The 21,307-nt window shown below is 37.8% G+C and overlaps 1 protein-coding gene across 2 annotated transcripts in view; it reads left to right on the top strand.

Moving 5' to 3' along the window:
* Positions 1 to 21,307, top strand: part of LOC107559441 (zinc finger protein 609-like) — a 65,568-nt gene that overhangs the window by 7,158 nt on the left and 37,103 nt on the right. For both annotated transcript variants that reach the window (XM_016243269.1, XM_016243270.1), the window contains exon 2: positions 3,006 to 3,874. In XM_016243269.1, the coding sequence (XP_016098755.1) occupies positions 3,131 to 3,874 (744 nt within the window). In that variant the 5' untranslated portion in view covers positions 3,006 to 3,130. The remainder of the gene's footprint in view (positions 1 to 3,005; positions 3,875 to 21,307) is intronic.

Below are 21,307 nucleotides of genomic sequence, written 5' to 3'. Positions count from 1 at the left end.
CCGATTCACGTTAAATCAATCGGTGCCAAATTTCGGTACCTGAGAACGCATCTGGGCGCATACGCTACAGAGAGAGAAAGAGAGACCCTGTGACATGATGTCACCCCTGCAACTCGTTCAAACAACACACAGGGCAAGCCGAAATGTTCTGAAGTGTGGTTACATTTCTAGGGCCATAAGGTTTCTGCGAAAACATGGATGGGATCGTGGAGTCCATTCGTAAAAATGTAATTTACTCTATAGCACTGAATGCCACGGAATTCGTAAATTTTGGACGAATATATCAAAAGTAGCCACTGCCACTTAATTCGAATCGCGATATGAACTAGTGTCTGTGAATATTAAAATGCAAAAAGACGGTTTAAATATGAATCCTGCATGTTCCGCTTGCCTCTGTATGTATGAATGGCGGAAACGCGGTTTTGTTTACTACACAAATACTGAAGCACGCGTGACGCTCGCGGTGATTTTCGGCCTCTGTGTCTCACTATATGACGGCATGAACACAAAAACGTAATCTCCAGAGCTGCTGTGAGAGTCACTTCGTGAGAATTTTACCGTTTCATTTTAGAAAACAAGCATCATCATACTGTATACACACAGAAACTTCATGGCAACCTGTCAAAATAAAAGTACAGTTTAACATGTAACAGAAATATATTACTCTTGTATTACTTTTGTACAGTATAATGTACATCTTTAAATATTACATTTTCTATCAAATTTACATAAAAATTTTATGATAAATACATATTGCAACCAGATTAATCCCTTGTAGAAAAAAATTATACAATTGCCTATTAAAAAATGTTTTAAAGGAATATTCACACAATTTTTCTTCCATGTATTTATTTCAACAGTAAACCTCAGTTTGTTTGCCAAAAAATAAAAGGGTTTAATTTTCATTTGATTTAAATTAAATGTTTAATGCCACAGAGAGTAAAGTACCGAAAAAAGGTACCGTTGGGTACCGACACAGAAATTCAGGTACCGATACCGTACCGGTTAAAATGTGAACAGTACCCAACCCTAGAACCAATATACTGTTACACACCCATTTTCTTTCTCAATTGTTTCCCTTCACCTAAGCCATAAGCAACTGTGTTTACAAGGATACTTGCAGAGCACAGTATTTCAGGCACAAATAGACGCGGAAGTGAACCGAATTCAGTGTTCACGTGCATCTGCGTGGCTCACAGTGTCTACACCGGACGCGAGCAGCGCGACGCGACAAAATACAATCGAAGCCATTATAATCAGTGATGCTGTCTACACTGGATTTGGCGCAACACGACAAATCACCGACAGTAAACTGATGGTGCGTTCTCTTTTTGACATACTGACACAAAGTTCAAATGATTTGCAAAGGTCGCTTTGTCATGTCCAGTGTAGACAGACTTTGGGGACGTTCACATGTCGTACCTAAAAACACATGGAAAACGCCAGCCGCGCCGCTTTCTCCTTCTTTCCAAACCGCTCGGGAGCTTGTGCTTTCGTGGCGTCTGCCGTTGCTAAGCGACCGTGACGTGCGCTCTCCGCGACGACACAGGATTTTCAACAAAGGATAAATGGATTTCCAGCACTGAAAATCCCTTGCAGTAGCTCTGCTACTAAATTGATTTAAAATGGGTATCTCTGTACAGCTGTCGCGTCCGGTGTAGACACCGTGTCTGTGTGTGAGCAAAGAAAACAATCAGTATAAATATAACGATCAGTATACTAAACATCGCACATCCTGCGATGTGACTATTGTGGATGCACGCATCGCGATATTGATGCTGAAACGATATATCGTGCAGCCCTACTGTACATGCACTTACAATGTACAATGTAGTGTTAATCAAGAAAGTACTGAGTAATGTAAGGTAACTACATGCACTTAACATGGGTTAAGTTAAGGTTTATGGTTAGAACCTAGTTATTACCCAGTTATTACTATAATATGTACATAGCATATGCATGCATAACAGGACTGGACAAATCACCGACAGTAAACTGATGGTGCGTTCTCTTTTTGACATACTGACACAAAGTTCAAATGATTTGCAAAGGTCGCTTTGTCATGTCCAGTGTAGACAGACTTTGGGGACGTTCACATGTCGTACCTAAAAACACATGGAAAACGCCAGCCGCGCCGCTTTCTCCTTCTTTCCAAACCGCTCGGGAGCTTGTGCTTTCGTGGCGTCTGCCGTTGCTAAGCGACCGTGACGTGCGCTCTCCGCGACGACACAGGATTTTCAACAAAGGATAAATGGATTTCCAGCACTGAAAATCCCTTGCAGTAGCTCTGCTACTAAATTGATTTAAAATGGGTATCTCTGTACAGCTGTCGCGTCCGGTGTAGACACCGTGTCTGTGTGTGAGCAAAGAAAACAATCAGTATAAATATAACGATCAGTATACTAAACATCGCACATCCTGCGATGTGACTATTGTGGATGCACGCATCGCGATATTGATGCTGAAACGATATATCGTGCAGCCCTACTGTACATGCACTTACAATGTACAATGTAGTGTTAATCAAGAAAGTACTGAGTAATGTAAGGTAACTACATGCACTTAACATGGGTTAAGTTAAGGTTTATGGTTAGAACCTAGTTATTACCCAGTTATTACTATAATATGTACATAGCATATGCATGCATAACAGGACTGTAAAATAAAGTGCTACTGAAATTTGATTTGAATGTGATGAAATAACAATACTGTGTAGCTCAAAATAATGGTAAGAAAACAAGCCTTTCTGTTGAGTTTCTCAGATTAACAAGGAAAATATGGATTGCATCTGGTTAAAACACTATAACTCTCACACTTTCCTTTTATTCAATTTGTGTAAAGAAGGTTATGTATACTATTTAAAGAAGGTCAATGTTATTACTCACGTTTTATATTTGCTCTTGTGTGTTAAGTCAAGTCCATGTGCTGCATATTCATCGCTTACCGTTTCATTTTCAGACTACATTTTCAAGTCAGATAATCCCTTTTGTATGTCTCTCCTCTAGGGCAAAATGTGGGTGACTGGGAAGTTGACATCAATACGTTGAGGCTACAGTTCTCCTTCTCCCCACACCCTGGCAGTCTGAGGAATCAGACGTTACTGTGACAAACCTGGGCCGCTGGCACTAAAATGTCCCTAAGTGGTGGCACTGCAGGCGGGAAAGGTGTGGACTCGAATGCGGTGGACACTTACGACAGCGGTGATGAGTGGGATATCGGGGTTGGAAATCTGATTATCGACCTTGACGCTGACCTAGAGAAGGACAAACTCGAGATGTCTGGCACCAAGGACGGAGGAGGAATGGCAGCTCCACCTAGCGCAGTAGCGGCTCTGCCAGACAATATCAAGTTTGTGAGCCCGGTTAGCGCCCCTCAGGGCAAAGAGAGCAAATCAAAATCGAAACGCAACAAAAATTCTAAAGACAATAGCAGCAAGACTCCAGCTGCAGATGGAGCAAAAAAGGACCATCAGGGACGGACCCAAGGGGAGGTTACTGGTGCGACAGGTAGTTCAGGAGGCAGCACCTCTGCTCCTGGCAAAGGCGTCGAGAAGGGCGCCAAGGCCTCACGCGGTGTGCCCAACAGCAAAAAGGAGAAGGAAGTATCAAGCGGGAAAAACAAGAAAGAAAAAAGCGAAAGCGGACCAGTTGCAGTCGTGGCAATTGAGAAGGAGATAGTAGCAAACACTCAGGCGTTTGGAAGCACACGCAACACGCCCTTTGACAGTACACAAAATGCAGACATGGCTGTGACAGAGCAGCTTGGGAATAACGCTCTGGAAACTGTTGGAATTGTCTCTCTGTTAGCTATTAAATCAGAGCCAGAGGAGCTTGACGGGGAATGCAGAGCTTTGAAGAAGGTGAAAAATGAAAAGGTAAGCGCGGAAGGCCCGCTTGTGAATTTGAACCGTTTAGCAGCTAATGGAAGATGTGTTATTGAAGTATTGATAACGGGTGTCAATATTAGCGACCTAGTCGCCTGAATGCAAGTAAGTTGTTTCCTCTGCGGTCATGTTTTCTTTGCATCGCATGTGCTTTTTGATTGACATTTTGCCACTTTTATGGATCAAATAGTAAAGAGAGGACTGGAAATTATATGCAGAAGAGGAGGGAACAAACTGAGTAAATGTTGTGAGCCAGATTCAAAATTGCATTACGTAAATAAGCATCATGGTTATTAAAGCACTAGGTTGTGGCTCTGGCATTTAAAAAAAAATATTTTGAAGGATTAGATAAATTATCATAGTTTGTGTAAAAAAAGCAGTATTTAAGCAATATTTGCAGCAATATGCTAACACTATTACATTACAAAATTGTTGGCTTGGTTTTCTTTTTCTTCCTGTTGTTCCGATCTATGAATAGAGGGAAGTTTAGGCCTGGTTTGACTGTCCATGACGCTTAATCCCAGGAGCCAAAGATGTGGTTGAGGGGGTAGGGAAAGAGCTCAGACCCTCCTAACCCCACTGGCCTAAACTTGCAGTGGGGGAAGGGCTGGAAGAAGGTCATTTAACTGCTTGAATACAAGCTTTTAATCAGAACAGAACAGCTTCTGTGCTTCTGAAGATCATTAAAATTGGGAAGGAAATTCCAATTAAAGCTTGAAATCCAGTTTCAGATCTTAAGAAGCTAAGTGATGCCAGTGTTTGTTTGTCACTTTTACATTGGCCTTTTATCTGTATGAAACTTAATAATGTAACGTTTTGCAAGTACATACTGTTCAACTAAAAGAACAGCTGCGGAATCATTGTCAAATTCATTTCAGGATTATGTTTGCTACTGTTGTGCTTTGTTACGTACATTGGCCAACATTGAAATTTCAGTCACGGTAAAGAGCCTACCCTGTGACTTTTGGAAATGGTTTAAAAGCCTATTTTAAGGTCACTCCCTAAGGTTTTTTGTCTTTTTAATGAGATGCTGTGACAAGATAAATCTGTGGTTGATTAGGTCTTGTAATAGGGCTGCACGTTAAATCGCATGCGATATTTAACGCGCATCTTATCAGTAAAGTCGGTTCTGTAATCAGCGGTAAATCTCCATGACCTGCGGGCTTTCACATTGAGCAGCATTAACTACACAGAGCCGTTGTTCACTGACGAGCTGCGCAAAACCACGTTCATATTCGCACGATTTTTTGCGCAGCTCGTCAGTGAACAACGGCTCTGTGTAGTTAATGCTGCTCAATGTGAAAGCCCGCAGGTGATGGAGATTTACCGCTGATTACAGAACCGGCTTTCTGACAAGATGCGCGTTAAATATCGCGTGCGATTTATCGGGCAGCCCTAGTCTGTAACTATAATTTCAGATTGCTAAAGAGTAGCCTAATGGCATTTTTCCACTGCATGGTACGGCACGGTACGGCTCAGTACGGTTCACTTTTGGGGGGTTTTCCACTGGGTACAGTACCTGGTACTTTTTTTAGTACCACCTCAGTTGGGGTTCCAAGTGAACCGTACCATTACCAAAACGTGACGTGTAAACTCTGCTGATCACGGATTGGCCGGAGAGAATCGACACTACCTGCGTCACTGAACTTGCACCACAAACACAACAGAACCGCTCGATTTAAATCAGTACAGCCAGCGAAGTATCAAACACAACTGTTTTAAATGAGCGCACCTGTTTAACAACCAAAATCCGCTGATTACAGAACCGGCTTTCTGACAAGATGCGTGTTAAATATCGCGTGCGATTTATCGTGCAGCCCTAGTCTGTAACTATAATTTCAGATTGCTAAAGAGTAGCCTAATGGCGTTTTTCCACTGCATGGTACGGCACGGTACGGCTCAGTACGGTTCACTTTTGGGGGGTTTTCCACTGGGTACAGTACCTGGTACTTTTTTTAGTACCACCTCAGTTGGGGTTCCAAGTGAACCGTACCATTACCAAAACGTGACGTGTAAACTCTGCTGATCACGGATTGGCCGGAGAGAATCGACACTACCTGCGTCACTGAACTTGCACCACAAACACAACAGAACCGCTCGATTTAAATCAGTACAGCCAGCGAAGTATCAAACGCAACTGTTTTAAATGAGCGCACCTTTTTAACAACCAAAATGTTTTGTTGTCTGTTGTGGAAGAACAGACATTCCTCTTGTTGATAGCAGAGGAGCGGATCCAGCGAGAGCTTCATAGGGCGACGCGGAATGAAAAAGTTTTTTTTAGGAGTCGTGGTAGTAGAGGCGGCGCAACTATAACGACATGTGAATAATCCCGCCCACTCTAAAGCGCTACTGAACTGCAGTGGAAATGCAAACCGTGCCGAGCCGAACCGTGCCGTGCCGTACTGAGCCGTGCCAAGCCGAGTCGTACCATGCAGTGGAAAAGTGGCATTAATGTTGTATTGATGACCCAAATGCTGTAAATCAAAGCCAAATCCTGTACTTCCCGCAGATTTCCATAGTGCACACTCTTCTTGGAAGCAAGTCAGAACAAAATAGATCTTTGCTTCCAGGTGTTTGTTCGAAATCACATGAATATTTCCCCTCGTGTTAATATCGTGAATATTAAGTAATTACAATGTTTAAAACTCAAAATAAGTATGCAATTATTTGTATAATAAATTGGTAGCGATTCTTCATCTGAGACCTAGAACACTATTTTTTACATTTTATGTTGTGACAGTTGATTTTACACTGGTATTTCATATAATTTAGGTTCCTGTAGGCCACTTTTAAGGGAAATGCAAACCGTGCCGAGCCGAACCGTGCCGTGCCGTACTGAGCCGTGCCAAGCCGAGTCGTACCATGCAGTGGAAAAGCGGCATTAATGTTGTATTGATGACCCAAATGCTGTAAATCAAAGCCAAATCCTGTACTTCCCGCAGATTTCCATAGTGCACACTCTTCTTGGAAGCAAGTCAGAACAAAATAGATCTTTGCTTCCCGGTGTTTGTTCGAAATCACATGAATATTTCCCCTCGTGTTAATATCGTGAATATTAAGTAATTACAATGTTTAAAACTCAAAATAAGTATGCAATTATTTGTATAATAAATTGGTAGTGATTCTTCATCTGAGACCTAGAACACTATTTTTTACATTTTATGTTGTGACAGTTGATTTTACACTGGTATTTCATATAATTTAGGTTCCTGTAGGCCACTTTTAAGGAAAGACATTCAACATTCAATATCTTGTACGTTCAATATATTTTATAAACTGTTGACTGATTAATAGATTTTCTGATGTTTTCCCCACCTCCATTTTTAGTATCTGCAAAATCCAATAGGTCAACCTCTGTTTTTTTTGGCTGGACTCCGCTTCTTCCACGGTGAAAGCCGATCCGGCGATCGACAGCGCAAAGTTGTAGTATTTCCTCGGCAACCAGCACGGATCAGCTCCAGGCATGACGAAGCAGATATCGTCCTCTTTTGGAAGACCAAACAAAGGAGTTTCGCTTTTACAACGAAGCACAGCGTCTTTACGACATGGCAGCGGAAACAACAAAACTACAGCGAGAATAATAGTTACACCTTCTACATTTGGGCGGCGTTAGGCAAATCTTCCCACAGAGCGACGTAGGTATGTTGGGGCATGTTAGAACGAGCCGTTTTAGGTAGGTGTGGCTGACTCTTAACTTTTATAAAGAATATCTATTTGGATTTGAGACTTTAGTCTTTAACTTTACAGATCTTCTTTATGCACCAAGAGCTTGTAACAGTCCAAAGAGAAAGGAAAAATTTAAATCGCATCATATGACCCCTTTAAAGAATACAAGGGGGCAAAATATCAGCCATTAAAGCAATGGCAGATCTGAGAAACTAAGCCTTTTCCCTCAGCTTTGTACATGGCGACTGCTAGTATGTCTGGATGGGTGTTAAAGCCAGCAGCAAGGGTGGGGGAAGGGAGCGCGGGGAGCTCGCACTGCTAATTCAGCTCATGAAAGGCTTGAGCAGTGAGAGCAGCTGTCCTCCATTGTCAGCCAGCAAATTTCCAGCATGCCTCATTTCACCTCTCAATGTGAGCAGAGAGAAAGCTAGAGGGCAGAACAGAGGGGGATAAACAAACAGAAACCGATAAATGAGGGAAGGAATGAATAAATGAGAGAAAACTGTTGAATGCCTGAAGTTGCCGCAGTGCTTCCAAACGGAGATGGGGAGAGATCATGTGTTAAATGCCAGCGGTGAAGTCTGCTTGTAGCTTTCCGAGAGGTTGGAAGGTGCTCTGCTCCAATCTGCTGAGAAAAAAGGCCACTCGAGGGCCAGAGGAAGGAGAAGGGGGAGCAAATGACCTGGCTAAATGAAAGAGGGAGGGTGGGGGGGAGGTTGCATTGTAAGTGGATGAAGTCTTTAACTTCCTACACACTAAGGAGCTTGTCAGTGCTCCCACAGTTCCACTGAGGCGAAAGAGGACTGCTGAAGAAATCAGGGCTGCTGCACAGTTCACATGCTTGCACTACTTAAAGTATAAAGTATTAATTGGGACACAAGACCACCAAATTAAGTGATACTATAACAATTGAAATTTCCAAAGAATGAGCCATTAATTGTTGGTTCCAAATTTTAGATGAACCACACTTTCAAAAGAAACGTTCTGGCCAATGCCAATAAGCTGCTAGTTATCTTTGTTTTATTGTAAAATAGTATTTAAATAAATACTATTTTGTTAAAAAATTAACTTTTTTTTTCTCAATGTTATGGTGCTTGTAAAAAATGTAAAGGGTTGTCATAATTTACTCATCCTCATGTCATTACAATCCCATAAGACTTACATTCATCTTCAAAATATAAATGAAGAGGTTTTTGTTCCTCCATTGAAATTCCATGTAAGCAAAACTCCAAGTGAATCAAATGGTATAATCCAAGTCACCTGAAGAGATAATTTGCTTTATACCATGTACATATTTAATTAGTCTTTTATTCACATAAGAACAGTTGATCAACAAACATGCATAGAGCACATCAAATATAGTAAATGGAAACTCAAACTTGCATGCATGATTTTTAAAGACATTTTTAAGTTATTAAAGTTTTTGTTACATGAGCTTTCAATGGCAGGGCATTTGTGTTTTAAAGATAAACTAAATTCTTATGGGTTTGGATTTTTAACAGAAATGTGTAATAATTTTTGAGGGAACTAACCTTTTAAAGATTACAACATTTATAATGTACAGTTTAATATATGTATAGCTATTCATTTTGAGAATAGCTTAAAAAAAATTCAGGAAAGAAGAAATAATAAGTATTATAGAAAAAGACTGAAATCTTTGCTTTGTTTTCTAGCACCATGCCTTTTAGGTAGATGACTACAGGAGCAATTGAACATTAAAAAAATTAGTAGAAACAAGCATACACATTTAATTGTCCACTATTCAATGCCAATACTGATAAGTCAATACAAAATCACTAATATTGCTTGATAATCAATATGATTCCATTATATTGTGCATCTTTAGTAAAACTGTTGCAGCTTCAGCCTCGGATTTGCATGCATGATTTTTAAAGACATTTTTAAGTTATTAAAGTTTTTGTTACATGAGCTTTCAATGGCAGGGCATTTGTGTTTTAAAGATAAACTAAATTCTTATGGGTTTGGATTTTTAACAGAAATGTGTAATAATTTTTGAGTGAACTAACCTTTTAAAGATTACAACATTTATAATGTACAGTTTAATATATGTATAGCTATTCATTTTGAGAATAGCTTAAAAAAAATTCAGGAAAGAAGAAATAATAAGTATTATAGAAAAAGACTGAAATCTTTGCTTTGTTTTCTAGCACCATGCCTTTTAGGTAGATGACTACAGGAGCAATTGAACATTAAAAAAATTTGTAGAAACAAGCATACACATTTAATTGTCCACTATTCAATGCCAATACTGATAAGTCAATACAAAATCACTAATATTGCTTGATAATCAATATGATTCCATTATATTGTGCATCTTTAGTAAAACTGTTGCAGCTTCAGCCTCGGATTTTCCACAGTTAAAAGAGTTGAAAAATAAATGCTGCATAGTCCTGTCTGGTTTCGTGAACAATCCTAGCCTGAAGCACACTTTGAGAAATCCACTGCAAGCAGTTCATCATCCCAGAATCTTTTGCCATGCATTATGCATTATGTTTGAGATGCACTAATCCTACTCTGGCTGACTGCTTAGGATGCATATTATGAATCGTGATGTGTTCATTTAGGGTATGTGGTCTGATCGTTTGAACCGCTCTCACGGTACAGAATGAGGGTGGTAACTTGCAGTGATTGGCTGTCATTTTTGTAGAAAACTTTACGTAATGCATAGCATGTGCAGCACATTGTTTTGCCCAAATTAAAATGTATTTAGCCTCCTCCTTTAGCAAAAACAGCTGTTATATAAAGTAACCCAGTGTTGTGGGGGTGGGCATTGGACCATCATGGATCTCTTTGTAATGGCAGTTCTTTCATTTTGACAAGCACAATACTTTAAGCCCTTGGGCTGCTATGAAAAGTGGAACATTATTGTTTGATCAAGAAAATCACAAGATCTCATTCTTACATCTTTCTTGTACCGCAGAATGTGTAAAGAGCTGCCATTCAGTGTTGCTTAGTCTTGTGGTGTGTTTAACATCTTTGTGCTCTGGCATTGTGTGTCAAGTTACCCTTGCTCTAATGAGGTTAGTGTCACTGAAAGATCCTTTTAAGAAGATTAGAGGGTATTGTTGAAGATTTCAGCGACAGAATGATTTAGCATTGCTTTGTGGAGGAGACAATCCAGGCTGTGTCTAGTGCTGCTTTAGTTTGCAGTTTACACATCTATGCATATTAGCGTTAAATGTTGCATAAAAGTCAGTTCTGGCACTAGTAATTATGATGGTGTGATTGAATCTGAAATGTTAAGTTTGTTCCTTTAACTCTTCTTACTGGGTCAATGACTTGACTATTTTTTGTCTTCTCTTGGTTCATTCAAAAATACATTGAAAATGCAATTTTACATGAATTGAGTTGTTTTTCATTTCTGAATTGAAATTCATTTAGATAGTTTTTGGGTGAAATTTCAATTTCAGCATGACACAAATGTCTTGAGTTCATAATTATATTGACTTATTTGTATTTTAAAAACGTTTTTCCAATAAACCACATGTGGTCATGTGGTGCAACCAACATGCTTAATAAACCTACAGAAAAAAAACCCTAGTATACCCATGATTGTGCCGAGGCCAATAAGTCATTCTTATTGTCATTCAATAATTTGAAATGGTTAGTTCAGATTGTTAAATGTCATGTGGTGCGACTCCCCAAAAAAGAAGCAAGATTTATGAATGAACAATAATTTACCTTGACCAAAAATACTTAACCTTAAAAAAAAGAGAGATTAAGACACTTTTATGTATTCAAGGTTAGAGTTGATAAATATACCTTTTTTTTTTCTTTATCATGGATTCTCTTATGTCATTGGCCCTTCTACAAACTGCACATCAGCCAACTAAATTATAGACCGGTATCAAAAATGTTGGCCAGTTCTGACGTCTGGGCACTTCATTGAATTTTTTCTTCAAATATTTGCTAGCTGTTTGTCTGTTTGAAATAGACACTTTTTATTTCTCTTTGCTGAATTGTGTGCTGAATTTTGCACTTTTGTTAAAATATTCATGTTTTCCTTTTCTCGCATTCATCTTCCGGTTTTATTTATTTATTTTTTTCCACTATTTCACACCCTCTCGTCATGGGAGCCCCCGAATGAATTGAGCAATTCAGCAACACTAATGCTGCCTTGGTGCTGAGTAGGGATGTAAATCGGATGGTTCGTCACGATACGATACGATATCGATTCTCATACTCAGCAATATGATTTTGCAGATACTTCAAAAAATTTTACGATACGATTCGATACAGGAGAATATCGATCGATATATCAATACTATTATATTATATACCTATTTTAAATAAACCATCTACATTTTTATTAACTCACAAGTGCGACCAAAACATATGACATGAACATTTATCTTAAAGTTTCACATCCAGTGTCAAAATAAGGTGTCTATTTATACTACAGATATCGATATTTTACATAGATACATCGTATTGTTAGACATTTAATCGATGTATTGATCCATATCGATGGATCGTTACACCCCTAGTGCTGAGGGTAGTGTTACCCCCCCACAGTCTCAGTTACTCATTATGCAGTGTTTCCCCTGCCATTATATTAGGAGGGTGGCCCACCCCCCCAACGGCACCCCCGCCCCGCTTGAAGGTCAAGTTAATTTGATTTTATTTTCTCTATAGCTCCAGATCACAACAGAAGTCATTTAAAGTTACCTTTCCTATAGAACATGTCTATACCTTGTTCTTTTATAAAAAAAAACTTATGTTATTTATCTTATTTACACGATGGCATGTCATTTCCGTCTCTACATTACTTGGTCACGCTCTCTGTATCATGCACACACAGCGGAGTTCTGCCCCGATGCGCGCACACAAGTGAGCACACTCCCACTAGTATTTGTAAATATTAAGCTTCAAAACGCCTATTTAAATATGAATGTCACTTAATGAATGGCGCAGACGCGCAGTTTTGTTTACTACTCGTACTGAAGCGCACGCGACGCTTCTGGTGATATTAACGTCTGCCGTCTCTATAAGGACATAAATTCAGAACTGCTCTGAGAGCCACTTCATGAGCATTTGACCATTTCATTTGAGTAAAACTATCCTCATATCATATACACACAGAAATGTAACGGTATTCACGGCAACCCGTCAAAATAAAAGTTTGGTTTAACTTGATTGATAAATATATTAGCCTACTATTTTTCAGTAGAATAGGCTATTACTATTACTACTAAAATGATTAAAACCTTATTTTTAAGGAATAATCATACAATATTTCATCAATGTTTTAATTGTAATATTAAATCCCCTTTATTTTCCAAAAAATAAAATTTGCTTAAATTTCATCAATTAAAAGATAAATTAAATTAATGTTTTGTTCCAACACAACACAGAACTGAGGGGGGAAAATCATAAGGCTATTGCAAGAATAAATTAAACTTGTTTTTATGCTTTCAAATAATTAGACATGCTAAAACACAGAATTTGGTAACAATAAAACATAAGGTTGGAACAAACAAAACATTTTTGGGCCCTAAACATGTAATTTTTGTAAGACTTTTAATAAATTGATGTTAAACTGTTTAAGTTTCATGATTTTAGTTAAATAGACATGCTTTTTGATTAATACAATTTAATTTAACCATTAAAAAGGCCAAAAAGCCGTAAACCTAGGGGAAACACTGTTATGTCATGTAATGCTATGCACTGTAAAAAATTAATAGTTGAGAAAACATTTTTTTTTAAAAAGGCAACTTGATACAGTAAGACTTTTGAGTTCTCTCAACAACAGTTTTTTAGTTCTGCTCCATAAAGATACTTTGTTTAGTCAATGTAAATTTGTTTGTTCATGCAATGCTGATTGTCTTATTTTGCTAATCGAACAATTATTGTCACAGCAACTGAAAAAACAATTACTATCGTTGGGGTAATTTATTTTTTCCTGTTGCCTGGATGAAAATAAATGTAAAAAGTCATCACATTATCAAATTTATGTTTGTTTACAAATGACAAATGTTAATGGGCATCTTAGTATAATAAGTAGACAACATTGTCTTTGCTTGTAAATCAACTTACAAGACTAAGATATCCAGAAAAGGGACATGAGCAGTTGAACATACTCTAGGCTTCAAAACTAGACACTAACCTCAAGAATGGTGACAACCAACAAATGTTAAAAAGATTTTTCAGTTCTTTCAGTACAACAAATAACTAACAATAATGGTAAAACAACAACTGAAAATTTTAAATGAAGTCAGAAAACAGCAAAACAATAATCCTATAACAGTAACTGCATAATTTATTCATGCTGGGAACTCACAAAGCCTTAACATTTCAACAATATGAAATTCTTTGTTCAGACAACTGTGTTTGACTAGTTGGGGCAACATTTGGGGTAATTTTGTTGGTCTGACAAGGGTTTTTCTGTAGTTTCAAGTAAATAGCATTTTTTTGTATTGGAGACTCACAAGGTTTCGTAAACTGGAAAATGTGCAGTTGCATTTTTTACAGTGTGGATGTTTTACGTGGAGAGAACGTGCTGTGAAGTACATATTCTCATACTCCCATGTTCCCATAATCAATGTCAGCCATGACTAGGGCTGGGTTAAAAATATCGATATCTCGATATTAGTGTTGGGTGATATGCTCAATTTTCATATCGTCCTATCATTAGCCTTTGAGATCACCGATACATGATATTATCGTGCTAATTTATGTAATTATTTACTTTCATTGCGAGAAAGTGAACCAACTCCAGTGTAAGGCTAAAAGCAGCCTAATGTTTTTAATATGATTGAATTTGTATTTAACATGATAACAAATTAATAGAAACATCATAAGTTACTAATTATAATGCTTACATCCCTCAGTTATTCAAAAAGCAGCTACAGAAAACGAGCAAAGAACATTACATTACCAAAGAACATAATCACAAGCTCAGTCTACTGTGAGTTTATGCACTTTAAAAACACTCCCGTTAAACTCAGTGAATCTACACTATATGATGAATAAATCTCTTATACTTACATCGCACGTACATCTGCACTTTGTTGTTTATGATGAGAATTCACGAGTCAGAATTCAGTCAGCGCGCGCTGATCAACAGAACTCCGCTGTTTCAGTGATGACTCATCTGAACGCCTCTGATTGGCCATTGCATTCATAAGCTCAGCATAATTGTGTGTGATTGGTTAGAACGCGCAATACTGTAAAAACGTGAAAATGAAATATAACGCAACAAATAAGCCCTAATATTAATTAGATAGTATTACTAGCCTGATAATAATAATAATAATAATAATAATCGTCTTTCTATCATCAAAGGCATCAGCCACAGGCGATATTGCTGCCTATCGTCGATACATGATACTATCGTCTATCGGCACAACCCTACTCGATATATTCGATTCTCATTTTTACGGAATGATATCGATTCTTAAATCCCAAGAATCGATTAGTCTAGCCTGTTTTCAGTAAATGGATGGACTATTGAAGCGCACCTCCCATCCAATATATCGCAATAAGCATTGTGCGTTGGTACTTTTAATATGAAACAAAGTCTCAGATTTCAAATTCTGTCCATTGTATTGCAATATTCAAACAATAAATGCCGTTTTGGCGCTGTTTAATGTTGAGTGACGGATCGCTGTAGCGCAAGGCGCACGTGAACTGATCATCTCCTCCATTTTCAGCACAAAATTAACATGACTAAACATCCAAAGGTAAGTTAAAAGAAAGAGTACAACTTTACAATCCGTATCCTGTCTCATGTGATCGCTCAATCAGTGTTTCAGCCACGCAAAGACGTCAATATAAACGTCTTGTAAACAATGACTTTTTGCTTGTGTTATTTTTATGAAAATAAAACTTTGCGTTGAAGAAAAGTAGATTTTTGTTTGTATATGCTGTGAATTATTGTTCGTAGAAAGAAAATCGGAATCTGCAAAAATCGGTATCGGCAGATCACACTAACAAAAGATCGGAAATCGGAATCGGCCAAGAAAATTGCAATCGGTGCATCTCTACTGATCAGCACATGAATCCGTGTTTAAACTAGTGCTGGCCAGGCTTTGGCTTCGGCCAAGAATTTTCATTTCGTTGCATCCCTAAGTATTTGTAAGAAGTGAAATTTCTACATTGAGTATCGTGAAATTTCCCTCGTGTGGCTACTGAGATTGTTTTTTGGGTTTTTTTGACAACCAAACGTTTTGTTTTGGCACTAAATCTGGCTAAATTCTGAATCTTGCAGAAGAAAAAAAGCATACAGCTTTACAGTATTATGATGGGCTAATAAAGGTTCTAACTTGAGACTAACACAGTTTGTTGTGTGTTAATGTCTGTGTTTGTTTTTCCCTCACGACTATAAAAGCTCAGCAGAGCATTCAGACTGTGGCTGAACTGCTAACAGTTGTGGGCTTTACTCCAAAACTGTGAGCTTGGCTTCATCATAAGAGTCAATAAATATCCAATCAAATGAGGTGAAATTAGAGGACATGGCCATTGTGTTTACAGCGTCTGGCCAGAACCAGTTTTGTGCCATTCTATGTGTGGTGTCAATCTGTAACCAGCTGTAATGATGCATACGCACTGATAAAAATATTTTATGTGTAAATCATGTTCGACTGGTTAGTCACTCCATGTTGTACCTGACTGCAGCTGATTGATGATGTTTTAATATGCCTAGTATCAGTGTGTTTTTCCTGATATTGTGAGTTTCTGTAGAGAAGGGTACACTGATTACTGCAGTAGTTATTAATGAATCACTTGCCCTTCCCCTTGGTCTTTAAAGGTGTAAGTCTGCACAGCGTTTTCAGTGTTTATTGCATCCCCCTACTGCAACCTTCTCAGATTTTATGTGTGATATCATGATTGATGTTTAAGTTACTTTATTTAACCCTTTTTTCTCTCTGGGTGAAAAAAACAAATCAGTTTTTTAGCAGAATGCCCATTTTCTTACATATGTTCCATGAAAGAAAAGAAAACACCTGTAAATAATGAAATCGTTTCTCTTTTTTGGGTGAACTGTCCCTTTAAGTGTATTAGCTTGTTTGTATTGAATTTTGCATGTGGATAGGTCCCCTTAAAAGGGTTTGATCCAAAAGAGCAATGATAGTACAGATGATGCTAATAAGAATATTGATCTTAAACATGTTTGTGGTGCTTTATTATAGCTGAACCGTTCTCATGCCAATAACTGCTTTTATTGATTACAGGAGATGATATGAATGGCTTGTTTTGAGACTAAACGCTGAATTTCTAATGATCTTAATGTCTTATCCTTATGCTCATCCTCATCACAAGATGCTAGGCTGTAGTACACAGGTTTTTGAAATTATTGAACAAAAATGCATGTATTTTTTGGCAATTTTGATATAAAATATAGTTTATATTGTACTTTTTAAACATTTTGAATGAATGTATTTGAATTGTATTTGAGCAATCTTTTTTGAAAATCCATTTTAAGAAAATTTATGAAAAGCCAGTTTGTACTTATTTCAGTTTCTAAAAGCTTTCAATGTACCCAGTACTTTGCAGTCAGATTCACACATTTGGTTGCATGTGCATTACATCTATTCTGAACATAAAGAGATGTCAACACGAGAAGCTAACATGAAAACAATTGACTTTTTTTTGTCAGAAAAAAACTTTTTTTTAGCAAAAATTGAGTTTTGAAGACATAATATATAAATAAATATGCATATTCATAAGGCATATGTAAACATGTACCACAACACTAAGGTATTTCTGAATCTTATTCAGGTAGCAGGATTCAGGCATTTACATGGCTACAATTTTCAGTCTGATTGAGCCATCAGTCTGATTACAAACAGATTATTTAATTGCATGCAAATGCAGAACATTTTAAACTTTTATACTTTTTATAGGATGGTAAAGATCTTTGAAAATCCCCACACACCAGATTCACTGTCCTTAGTAGGAACTGCCTAATTGGTGCTGTGAATCTCAGTCACTGTGTTAATTGGATGCAAATTGTGGAGTTCACATAATCTTGAAAAAAATCTACATGACATTGGAGTAATTTTTTATTTTCATTGTCGAATTTACCCATTTGTCAGGCTTTACTGGGCTGTGTTAACCTGTAGTGTAGAAGTGCTTTGGCATTGATACTTGAACTGAAAAAATAAAATAATTGTGAAGTGTTCTATATAGCTGTTGATCTTACAGTCACTTTATCAGAAACAGCTGTACAATCTATAGATTACATGACCTTGTTTGAATGACGGCTACTAAAGGAGAGTAACAACAACCTCATTGGGTGTGCACTATAACAGTAACCATAGTGGTATAGTCCAGTGTTAAAGATTATGTCTCTAGATAATAACGTAGACTAATGCCTAGGAGACCAAAAATTTTGCTTGACTTTTGCTTGTTCTTTGGCTTGGCAATATTTCTTAGCCACTGTAACTCAGAATGCAATGCGTCTGTCTCTAAACTTCAGTAGCAAATGCAAAAAAATGTGTGGTAAACTTTCATTCAATGAAATCTTCAGTTTCACCATCAGTGGATGGCTGGGGTTTTTCACAGATCATATCACGAGATGTGATCCCTGTGGGAGTTGCCTCCTGTAGAGAAACTTTGCACTGTTTTCATCTCTATGGGAGCACAGCAAATTGTAGGTCATGTGATAACTCTGCATTCTACAGTTTAAAACTAAAAAAGGAGCGTTTAGTGTACAGTGTATCTAGTGCAGTAGATATTGAGATCCAAACACTTCAGAGTCATGTCAGAAACTAAGCCTAAATTAGAATTAAATATTAATTAAAAGCCTACATTTTTTTAATTTCAGTAAGGCTTGATAAAACTTTTAGTAATCATGTTTTATGTATAATTTAACTTAAAGGGATAGTTCACCCAAAAATGAAAATTCTGTCATTAATTACTGACCCTTATGTCGTTCCAAACCTGTAAGACCTCCTTTCATCTTCGGAACACAAATTAAGATATTTTTTATGCATTCCGAGTGCTCTCTGACCCTCCCATAGACAGCAAGGCTCCTTACACGATCAAGGCTCAGAAACGTAGCAAGGAGATCGTTAAAATAATCCATGTGACATCAGTGGTTCAACTAGTGTTGTCATGGTACCAAAATTTCAGTATTTGGTACCAATACCAGTGAAAATCCACGGTTCTCGGTACCAAAGCAAAACACAAAAACATGCTAATTAAAAAATGTGACTATATTTTTATTTAATCCAAACTGTGTACATATTTAATTTTAAAGGGCATTTGAAAACCTAGAGTTATTCAGCCAAGAATAACAATTAAGTTAGCTAAAAAAAAAAATGCTCAGACCTGCTTTTCTGACTGATATGACACAAACAATGTTAACCATTTGTACATTCTCTAACACGCATATTTTAGATTCACAATTCATTTAAAAGCCTCTGGTGTGTAAAAATAGTAAATATCATCATGTCCTCCTGTTTTGTTTTACCCTAATAAAAGTTATAGGAGTATTAAATTGTTAATAAAAAAACTTCATTCTAATACTCATTATATTCGCGTTAGCCGCGCTTACGCTAACGATTAACTACTCTAATAACAGCGTTCATTTCAAATTAAAATATTGAATAATATTCATAACAGAAGCGGTGTTTCCCCCAGACTTGCACTCTATTTGTGGCGGCATATATATGCAAATTCATTCTCTGGCAGCAGGAGGCACTTGTAGAGCGGGAGAGATAGAGGCTTCCCCGGCAACGACTGTAATCAAATAAGCACTGCTCTCACAAACGCTGCTCAGGCATTACAGGCAAGATGAAATGAAAATGACATCCATAATTTTCTGAAGACAGTCGGTTTCCTTCAGAAATACAGTGATATAAAAACACCCGCACCGGGTTTCGACTTTGACACATGCAGTGCTCATGTTTATTCAACGAAGTCAAAGCCTTTTGGAAAATCTATTTGTGGCGGTGAGTTTTGATATTGTGGTGGGCCGCCACAAATAAATCAATGTATGTGAAACATTGATCTAAATATTAAAAATTTTAATTAAACTTACCTGCTTGAACTCTTTCATTTGATCTGGGTGTCTTTAAAGTGTTTTGTTAGTTTGGTGTGTTTCCTCCTTTTGATGTCGCCACGTCTGAGTGCTTTTATGACGAGAGCGCATCTGCGCACCTTTCGGATAGCGCATCAAGAACCTGGTTGACCGGGTACTCGGTACCACCGGTACTTAAAAAACCTGGTACCGTAACGTTTTCATCTTTTTCTTACCGACTTGATACCGAAGTACCGGGTCTTTTGACAACACTAGGATACTAGTGATATTCAACAATTCTTCTCCGCGTCACCCTATAGCGCCATTTTGGAGAGTATCACATACGTACACAACGTATGTACACTAGGTCTGTGTATTGGCAAGGATCTGGCGATACGATACGTATCACGATACAGGGGTTGCGATACGATATGTTGCGATATATTGCGATACTGTAAGCAAGGCGACATATTGGGATATTTCTTATTTTAGGAATAGGATATATTTTTAGGAAAGCTGTCATAAAGAACACACCAAACCTTAGCAATAAATAAATAAAATAAATAAATAAAAATTATTTAACCAGAACACAGTGGGATCTGCATTTGCAATAATCAGTCCCTGTAACATTCAACGTTAATGAACCACTTTTTGTGCAGTATGAGTTAAGGGGGGAAATTAAAGTGCTTGCAGGATCCTTTAGATAAATGTATAATATGTATTTTATGAAAAACCCTGCTTTAGGGCTGCACGAAAAATCGCATGCGATATTTAACGCACATCTTGTCAGAAAGCCTGTTCTGTAATCAGCGATAAATCTCCATCACCTGCGGGCTTTCACATTGAGCAGCATTAACTACACAGAGCCGTTGTTCACTGACGAGCAGCACAAAAAATCGCGCAAATATGAACGTGGGTTTGCGCAACTCGTCAACTCAGCACTTCAGCGTCCGTCCATCTATCGCTGTTCTCCATGCTTACGAAATAAGTTGACACAATGTTTACACAGAGTTTTAAATCATGACGGGTGAGGGCGTTTTCATACACATTTGGCCAATCAGTGTCTACTTACGTCACGATTAGTACCAGTTGTGCTGGTTAGACCCTGCTCCGGAGTAGGAGCTAATTTGGTTCTCGAAAAAGGCAGTCCGGTACTAAAATCGCTCCCAGTTCCGGCGGTGCGAACACGCCGAAAAGTGGGTAGTTCCACAATTAGTTCTGGTACTATGAAAAGGTTCCTGCGGTGCGAAAGGCCCTATTGTCCCTCATCATGAGTAGGGCTGGGTATCGTTCAATAATTTTCGATATCGATACCGATACCTTGACTTCGATACCGGTTCCTGAACGATACTTTTTTCGATACCAATTTTATGAAATCTATTTGAACAAGATTCTCTAAAAAAAAAAACTTTGGTTTTATTTTTCAGCTTGTTGATGTTTATACAAACTCAAAGACTCATCTCCTGAGCCACTGCACAAAGGAACAAAATGTAACTAACAAAAAATCAGTGCAAATAGTTTTAATAAAGCTCAAATAGTCTTCAGTTTACACATCTATTAGCTACATTTACACTAGTGCGTGTTTGTTTTAAAATGCCTAGCTCAGACAGAATCGTCATTTCTATTCATTTTCCACTGATTTACTGATGATTACGCTGTCTGCCTGTGCTGTCTCTTCCATGATCGCTGCTCTGACTCAGAGGTTAAAATATATTTAATTTCATCAACAATACATAGCCAAAACACACACGGCAATCGGAAGTTATTACAAA

This window comes from Sinocyclocheilus grahami, unplaced genomic scaffold (genome assembly GCF_001515645.1).
Source record: "Sinocyclocheilus grahami isolate Dianchi unplaced genomic scaffold, SAMN03320097.WGS_v1.1 scaffold685.1, whole genome shotgun sequence".
In the NCBI taxonomy this organism is placed as follows: domain Eukaryota; kingdom Metazoa; phylum Chordata; class Actinopteri; order Cypriniformes; family Cyprinidae; genus Sinocyclocheilus; species Sinocyclocheilus grahami.
Note: the sequence above shows the minus strand (reverse complement) of the source record. Positions and strands in the feature narration are given on the sequence as shown.